General features: G+C 40.2%; 1 protein-coding gene across 1 annotated transcript in view; it reads right to left on the bottom strand.

Moving 5' to 3' along the window:
- The window catches only part of LIN9 (lin-9 DREAM MuvB core complex component), a 92,369-nt gene that overhangs the window by 7,215 nt on the left and 75,532 nt on the right, over nucleotides 1–9,622 (bottom strand). Inside the window, exon 11 of the mRNA XM_023513901.1 lies at nucleotides 898–1,096. Coding sequence (XP_023369669.1) covers nucleotides 898–1,096 — 199 coding nt within the window. The remainder of the gene's footprint in view (nucleotides 1–897; nucleotides 1,097–9,622) is intronic.

The following is a 9,622-nucleotide window of genomic DNA, read 5'->3' as shown; positions in this document are numbered from 1 at the left end:
GCTAGAACCAACTTCTTCATCTTCATCTCCCTCCTCCTCTTCACCCCCTTCATCTTCCTCATCTTCCTCCTCTTCCTTCTTTTTCTTGCTTTTTTCAGCCTTGACGACTCCCTTTATCCTGCATCAGGCTTCCCTTTAGCTCGGTCTGCAGCAATATCCTTTGTGTATTTTTCCTTCAGCTTTGCAGCCTTCTTTTCCTCAGGCTGCTTGTCACCCGCAGCAGTGTTACTCCACGTCTCTCCCAGCCTCTTTGCAGCATCTCCAATGGATGGGCCGGGATGTTCTTCTTTGATTTTGGGGCGATACTCAGAACAGAACAAGAAAAAGGCCGAAGGAGGCCTCTTGGGTGCACTGGGATCCTTCAATTTCTTTTTGTTTCCCCTTTAGGAAGGATATAGGTTTTCATTTCTCTTTCATAACAGGCCTTGTCCGCCTTTGCCGTATCTTCAAATTTTCCTTTCTCTTTAGCAGACATGGTCTTCCACCTCTCTGAGCACTTCTTAGAAAAGTCTGAGAAGTTGACTGAAGCATCTGGGGCTTCTTCTTGTGCTCCTCCCGACAAGTTTGCACAAAGAATGCAGATGAGGACATTCCGCCTCTTGGCTTCTTAGGATCTCCTTTGCCCATGTTTAGTTATTTTTCCTCAGGGAGGCACAGAGTCGCCCAGTGCCCGTCTGGCTCTCACTTGCCCCGGCGCTGTCTCTATGGAGCTCAATGTACTGCAATGTAGAGCCTAGATTGGATTTTCTAAAATGTACAGGTAAAAGTATTAAGCTAGCAGTTCTCAACCTCTGGGTCATGACCCCTTTCTAACAATGAAAATACACTGTGGCATTAGGAAGGTTGAGAACCACTGCTAAGCTTTAAAATGGAGAACAATACATACATTTTACCTACCTCATAGCAATACTGTTGAACTTTATGCAAAACTTTGTTTAGGTCCTTGTTTAGCTGTTCAAGCTCTAGAACAATTGTCGCATATCTCCTCTGAAATTCAATGCCAATGGGCATGGAATATGATTTCTGTGAAGAAAAAAATAAACAGGCCTTGATAAGGGTATTTTTTGTTTCTTGTTTTGGTGATACAATTTCAGTGCTCTAAAAGGAGAAGCTAACTTACCTAAAACACACTAAATATAATAAGAGTTAAAAATAAATAACTAAATACCAAAATCTGTATTAGGATAAAAAAAAACGGAAAAAGAAAAATACTAAAGGTTATTAAACTTGTCTACATTTCTTATTACAGTTCTTGTGTGTGATAATGGTATTGTTTACTTAGGAGATCGTCCTTGCTCTTAGGAGTGTCATGATGTCTGCCATTTACTTCATTTTTATTTTTTTGAGACAAAGTCTCAGTCAGTCACCCTGAGAACTCATTTTGGGGTATCACTTACTAAGACCCTATATACCTTCACAGAAGATGTACTAATTTATATGTAAGAATGCTATTTCCCCATATCCTCGCCAATATAGTATTTTCAAAGTTCTTTAGCTTTGTCAGTCACATATTCAAGGCACACACATGCACACACACACACACATATATAATTGTGACAGAATCTCATTTTGTTGCCCTTGGTAGAGTGCCATGGCATCACAGCTCACAGCCACCTCCAGCTCCTGGGCTTAGGCGCTTCTCTTGCCTTCAGTCTCCTGAGTAGTTGGGATTACAGGTGCCTGCCACAACGCCCGGCTATTTTTTGTTGCAGTTTGGCTGGGGCCGGTTTCAAATGTGCCACCCTCAGTATATGGGGGTTGGTGCCCTACCCATTGAGCCACAGGCACCGCCCAAGAGTCACTTGTATTTTTTTTTAACCTATGAACCTTCTATTCACACCCTTTGCTGTCTCCTTGGTGATTGATCTTTATCTTATTGCTCTGAAGGAGGATTTTATGTTTTAGACAAATTAGCCCTTTGTGATATGGGTGTCAATACCTTCTCTCCATTTGTTGTCCTTTGATTTTACACAGTGATTCTTTTTTTTGGCCAGGGCTGGGTTTGAACCCGCCACCTCTGGTATAGGGGGCTGGCACCCTACTCCTTGAGCCACAGGCTTACCGTACACAGTGATTCTTGCCATGAGAAAATTTTTATTTTTTATGTAGGCAAATTTATCAATTTTTCATGACTTCTGGATTTTGTATCATGTTTAGAAAGTTTCTGGCATTCCTTTAAATCTCTGAGCTTTTTTTAGTTGAGTCTTTTAATAGCATCTTACTATGGACACTATATTTTGTTAAATCTCCATGTATATTATTCTTCCCAGTTTTATTAGAATATAATTGACATATGAAAAGTATATATATTTGTGGCATACATGTTTCAGTATACGTATACACTGTAAAAAGATTAAATCAAGGTAATTAACATATCCATCACATCACATACTTTTTTGTGGTGAGAACACTTAAGATACAATTTCTTGCTCCCTATAGCCACCATACCGTATAGTGTATCTCCAGAATTTATTTGTTCTGTCCAACTAAAACTCTGCATCTTTTGACAAATATCTCCCCATTCCGAGTATTTTTTTTTTTTTTTTGAGACAGAGCCTCAAGATGTCCCCCTGGGTAGAGTGCCATGGCATCACAGCTCACAGCAACCTCCAACTCCTGGGCTCAGGTGAGTCTCCTGCCTCAGCCTCCCAAGTAGCTGGGACCACAGGCGCCCGCCACAACGCCCGGCCATTTTTTGGGTTGCAGCCGTCATTGTTGTTTGGCGGGCCCGGGCTGGGGATTCGAACCCGCCACCTTAGGTGTATGTGGCTGGCACCTTAGCCGCTTGAGCCACAGGTGCCGAGCCAGAGTATGTTAGTTTTTAAAATTTATCTGTTTTCTGAGTTCAGTTTCCTTAGATGTGGTTTTTCTGTTTATCTTCGTTTTTCTATTTTATGCTACTTATTTTCTTATATGGCCAATATTATTTGGTTGTTTATTCATATTTAATAAAGAAACAGGTAGCCTCTATGGGTTTCCTGGTGTTTTTCTTTTTCTAGGTCTCTAGTGAAAGGCAAAGATAAGTTAGGGATATATTGGGACATGTCAACTGTTAGGTTGTGCTTTAGGGTGAGTGGGGAAGAAGCAGTTGTCAGGCTGTGGGATCTCTAAATACTAGAGTGAAACCTTTTAGGTATAATCATGCTTATGTGTTTAGTGTTTATGTTTTTATTTTATTTGAGAAGTATAAAAACAGAGAAAAGGACACAAAATGTAAATGTACAATTCAATGAATTATTGCAAAGTAAACACCTGTGTAAAACAACAGCTATTAAAAAGTAAAATACACACCTGTTGTATGAGGTAAGAGAAATAAAAAACATATGTGCATGCAAATACTTGTACATGAATGTTCACAGCAACTTTATTTGTATTAGCAAAAAACTATTAGCAATCCAAATGTCCATCAACAGGTAAATAAATACATACATTATGGTACATCCACATAATGAAGATACTACTTAGTAATAAAAAGAAAGGAACTACATGTGTGAATTCTGAAAATACAACCAAGTGGAAAAATCTCAAGATCATTATGCAGAACGAAAAAAGCCAGGACAAAAAAAAGGAGTACATACGATATGATTCCACTTATGTAAAATTCTAGAAAATACAAATTAATGTATAATGACAAGAAGCAGATCAGTGGAGCCTGGAGGAGAGGGAGAGAGATTACCAAAGGCTTGGCAAAATATGGGGGTAGGGAAAGAGATAGAAATGTCTGTAATAGAGCTTGTGGCTTCACAGGTGTGTGTATACATGCATGATTAAATGGTATATCTCAAACAGGTACAGTTTGCCGTACATCAACAAAGTTGGTGATGATAATAATGATGGGAAAACCTACTCAGATCAAGGGATAATATGTTGCCAGTATCCCATAAGTCACCTCAAAATCATTTCTCTCTTCTCTCTTCAAAGTAACCATTTACACCCTGGTATCAAACATTATAGTTTCACTTTTGAAATGCAATGACTTATGTCAAATGCAATCATACAGCATATATTCTTTTGTTCCTGGCATCTTTCGGTTAACATTATTATTATTTTTTCTTTAAACATTATTTTTTTATAATTATTTTTTATTAAATCATAACTTTGTACATTGATGCATTTATGGGGTTCAGGGTATTATTTTTTAAATAGAATCTTGCTCTTTTGCTCTGGGTAGTACAGTGGCTTCATCATAGCTCTCTGCAACCTCAAACTCCTGGGCTCAAGCTATCCTCTCACCTCAGCTTCCAAAGTAGCTGACAGTACAGGTGTGTGCCACCACACCCGGCTAATTTTTCTATTTTTTGTAAGGAAAGGGTCTGGTTCTTACTCAGGCTGGTCTTGAACTCCTGACCTCAAAGTGATTCTCCTGCCTGGGCCTCTCAGAGTGCTAGGGTTACAGGTGTGGGTTATTGTACCTGGCTGTTAACATTAAATTTTCGAGATACATCCTTATGGCTATATATATTTATAGACAGTTCATTCATTGCTGCAAAAATACAGTGATATATTCAGCCATTCTATTGGTCTACTTGTTGGCATTTGGACTGCTTCTATTTTTGACCATTATGAATAGTGCTGCTGTGCACATTTGGTATACAAAACCTAGTGGGATTTTGGTTTAGATTATATTCAGTCCATGAATGAATTCAGAGAAAACTGATACATTTACAATATTATGTCTTTGAATTTGTGAACAAAATGTCTCTTTTTATTTAGGTCTTCTTAATTTCTCTCAATAACATTCTATAGTTTTCTTTTTCTTCTTCTTTTATTTTTTTGAGACAGAGTTTTACTTTGTCACCCTTAGTAGAGTACTGTGGCATGTGGCATCACAACTTACAGCAATCTCCAACTCTTAGGCTTAAGTGATTCTCTTGCCTCAGCCTCCCAAGCAGCTAGGACTATAGGCACCTGCCACAATGCCCCGCTATTTTTTTTGTTGTTGTTGCAGTTGTCATTGTTGTTTTAGTTGGCCTGGGCCGAGTTTGACCCCACCAGCCACAGTGTATGTGGCTGGCACCCTACCCACTGAGATATGGGTGCCACTGTTCTATAGTTTTCTATATTGAAATTGTATGGGCTCGGCGCCTGTGGCTCAAGCAGCTAAGGTGCCAGCCACATACACCTAAGGTGGCGGGTTCAAGTCCCCAGCCCAGGCCCGCCAAACAACAATGATGGCTGCAGCCAAAAAATGGCCAGGCATTGTGGCGGGTGCCTGTGGCCCCAGCTACTTGGGAGGTTGAGGAAGGAGATTCGCTTGAGCCCAGGAGTTGGAGGTTGCTGTGAGCGTGATGCCATGGCACTCCACCCAGGGGGATAGCTTGAGGCTCCGTCTCAAAAAAAAAAAAAAATTGTATGTATTATATTTATACCTAGAAATTTCATTTTAAATGGTCTTTTTTGAAATTTCATTTTCTAACTGCTTGTAGCAGTATATAGTATACAGAAACACAGGAGTTTTTTTTTTTTTTTTTTTAAGAGAGGCAGGATCTTGCTATGCTGCTCAGGCTGGAGTGCAGTGGCTATTCACAGACTCGATCCACTACTGATCAGCATGGGAGCTTTGACCTGCTCTATTTCCAAACTAGGTCGGTTCACCCCTCCTTAGGCAACCTGGTGGCCCTTGCTCCTGGGAGGTCACTATATTGATGCAGAACTTAGTGCAGACACCTGATTGGCATAGTGCACTACAGCCCAGAACTCCTGAACTCAAGTGATCTTCCTGTCTCAGTCTCCCAAGTAGCTGGAACTACAGGAGCGCGCTCCAAGTCCAGCCACAGGAGTTTTTTAAAGCTGATCTTGCAATTCATTTGCTAAATTCACTTATTTATTTTTCATTTTTTCCGGAAATAGAATCTCACTCAGTCACTGTGGGGTTGAGTTCCATGACATCATAGCTCACAGCAACCTCAAACTCTTAGTATCAAGGGATTATCTTGCCTCAGCCTCCCGAGTAGCTGGAACTACAGGCACCCGCCATAATTCCCAGCTATTTTTTAGAGATGAGGTCTTGCTCTTGCTCAGGCTTGTCTTCAACTCCTGAGCTCCAGCAATCCACCCGCCTAGGCCTTCAGATTGCTTGGATTACAGGCGTGAGCCACCGCACGTGACTTCTAAATTCACTTATTAATTCTAATAATTTATGTGCAGTTTTTTTAGATGTTCTAAGCATACAACCATATCATTCTGCATAAAGAAAACTTATTACATCCTTTCTAATCTTTATAGCTTTTACTAATTTTTCTTGCTTTATCATACTGGCTAGGATTGCCTGTATGTTCAACAGAAATTGTGATAGCGAACTTCCTTATCTCATTTCTAATCCTAAAGAGAAAGTTTTAAACATTTCACTAATAAGTATGGTGTTTGCTGTATTTATTCTCTATCAGATTAAGTCATTTATTTTCTATTCTTAGTTTGATAAGAGTACTTGTTTTTCATTGTGAAGAGCTGTTTAATTTCATGAGATGGTTTTTCTACACCTATTGAGATGATCTTATGGATTTTCTTTACTCTCTTAATGTAACGAATTACTATGTAAACATAATTTATTAAAATATAATTATCTTCAAGAGTCTTACTTGCTACTCTTTTAAACACATATTTAACACAACTGTGTAGTTCAAATAAAGATTATTAACATACATTCTTATAATCAAAGCCACTTTACAGAACAGATCAGAGGAATATTGCTTCAAAACTGTCTTCTTTTTTGTAAATAGTCTAGTTGGGCCTCAAAAGGTTAGTAGTTGCATACTAATGGGGGAGTGGTCAGGGACTGACCCCACCTATAGCTTGTTTTTGTGTGTTCGGTTGTCTCGCATAAACAAATATACAAAAAAATCCATCAGTGAGGTCAAGGCCTTGACCTCTCCTTTGGGATGAGATTATAAAGGGTCATTATATTAAAAAAAAAAAAGTCATTATATAACTCAGCAATCCGTAAAAGAAATGAAAAACTATGTCCACACAAAAATTTGTATACAAATGTTCACAATAATTTGTACACAAATGCTTACTCATAATAACCAAAAAGCAGAAGCAAATGAAATGTCCATCAATTGATCAATAAATAAAATATGGCATAGGCATACAATCAAATATTCTTTGGCAATAAAAAGAAAAAGCATTCCTGTAATCCCAGCATTCTGGGAGGCTGAGGTGGGTGGATCACCTGAGCTCACAAGTTCAAGACCAGCCTGAGCTACAGTGAGACCCCCGTCTTTAAAAATAGCTAGGCATTGTGATGGTCACCTGTAGTCCCAACTATTCGGGAGGCTGAGGCAAGAGAATCTCTTGAGCCCAAGTTTGAGGTTAGTGTGAGCTATGATGCCACAGCACTCTACTGGGGGCGACAAAGTAAGACTCTGTCTCCCAAAAAAAAGGAAAAAGAAAAAGCACTGATAAGTGCTACAACATGGAGGGACCTTCAAAATATTATGCTACAGGCTCAGTGCCCATAGCTGGTCCATGGGTAAGGCACCGGCCACATACACTGAGGCTGGCAGGTTTGAGCTGGCCCAGGCCTGGTTCATTGTCATTCTAATAATGACAACTGCAACAGAATAATAGCTGGCATTCTGGCAGGTGCCTGTAGTCCCAGCTACTTGGAGGCTTAGGCAAGATAATTGCATAAGCCCAAGAGTTTGAGGTTGCTGTGAGCTGTGATGCCATAGCACTCACTAAGGGCGATGTAGTGAGACTCTGTCTCAAAAAAAAAAAAATTATGCAACATATAAGCAAAGTGTCACAAAAGACCAACCAAATATTATCTGAGTCCATTTACATTAAATGTCCAGATAGGAAAACCAATAGAGACAGAAAATAAATTAGCAGTTGCCTAGGGATGGGGAAGAAAGTTCAGAGGAAATGAGAGTCACTGTCAGAAGGTAAGGGGTTTCTGTGTGGGATGATGAAAATCTCTAAAATGGGATTGTGGCAATGTTTGTACAACTCTGTGAATTGAATTATAAACTAAAAGCCACTGAACTATCCACTTACGTTAAATGAGTGAATTGTATGGCATGTGAATAGCTCAACACCTCTGTTATTAAAAATACCTGCCAAAAAACCTAAAAACACACAAAAAATTCTATCCTCTTAAATATGTTACTATAATTATGAGTGGTTTTCTTTCCTTTTCTTTTTTTTCTGCTTTTTCTCTTTCAAAGCTTTACTTTTTTTATTAAATCATAGCTGTGTACATTAATGTAGTCATCGGGCACAATGTGCTGGTTTTATACACAATCTGAAATATTTTCATCAAACTGGTTAACATAGCCTTCATGGCATTTTCTTAGTTATTATGAGTGGTTTTCTATCAATCTCTCCTATCATCAACTGAAAGTTGCTTTCAGTTGACATATCCAAGTTGACTATGACATGAAAAATGGACTTTGGTTTGAAAAGTTAATTGGCAAGGTGATTTCTGCAAAGATCCATAACCCCCAAAATAAAAGAGGTCAAACAAATATTTGAGGAACAATCCTGATACCAGGAAAAAAACTAACTTTCATAGTGGTGGACATGGGGGAAGGAAGGAGAGCATAGAATCCACTTTCCCGGTGCAACTAATAACAGGGTTTAAAAAATAGTAAAATTCACTCTTACATTCTTATTAATGTCCATACATAATAAGACAAATTTTTTTTTTTTTTGAGACAGAGCCTCAAGCTGTCGCCCCGGGTAGGGTGCTGTGACATCACAGCTCACAGCAACCTCCAACTCCTGGGCTCAAGCGATTCTCCTTGACATATCTAAGTTGCTGGGACTACAGGTGCCTGTAGAATTGCGTAAGCTCAAGATTCTGAGCCTAGAATCTTGTCTCAGCCTGTAGGTGGACCAAGCTGCTCTACCTCCCAAATGGCTGGGACTACAGGCGCCCGCCACAATGCCCGGCTAATTTTTGGTTGTAGCCATCATTGTTGTTTGGCAGGCCTTGGTTGGATTCTAACCCACCAGCTCAGGTGTATGTGGCTGGCACCTTAGCCGCTTGAGCCACAGGTGCCGAGCCTTCTTTTTTTTTGAGACAGAGTGCTGTGGCATTACAGCTCACAGCAACCTCAAACTCTTGGAATTAAGCGATTCTCTTGCCTCAGCCTCTCAAGTAGCTGGGATTATAGGTGCCTGCCACAATGCCTGGGTTTTTTTTGAGACAGAGTCTCACTATGTCGCTTTTGGTAGAGTGCCATAGCGTCACAGCTCACAGCAACCTCCAGCTCTTGGGCTTATGCAATTCTCTTGCCTCAGCCTCCTAAGTAGCTGGGACTACATGTGCCTACCACAAATTTTTGGTTGTAGTTGTCACTGGTGTTTGGCAGGCCCAGGCTGGATTCAAACCCGCCAGCTCCAGGGTATGTGGCTGGTGCCCAAGCCACTGAGCTACAGGTGCCGAGCCTACTTTTGTTGTTGTTGTTGTTGCAGTTGTCATTGTTGCTTTAGCTGGCCCAGGCTGGGTTCAAACCCACCTACCTCAGTGTATGTGGCTGGTGCTGTAACCACTGTGCTACAAGTGCCGAGCCAGACAAATTTTCAAAATGGAAAAGCAATTACAGAAAGATTGATTCAGGCTTGGCGCCTGTGGCTCAAGCGGCTAAGGTGCCAGCCACATACACCTAGGATGGCG

The sequence above is a fragment of the Otolemur garnettii genome, unplaced genomic scaffold (genome assembly GCF_000181295.1).
Source record: "Otolemur garnettii isolate 467f Iridium unplaced genomic scaffold, OtoGar3 scaffold00045, whole genome shotgun sequence".
Classification (NCBI taxonomy): domain Eukaryota; kingdom Metazoa; phylum Chordata; class Mammalia; order Primates; family Galagidae; genus Otolemur; species Otolemur garnettii.
Note: the sequence above shows the minus strand (reverse complement) of the source record. Positions and strands in the feature narration are given on the sequence as shown.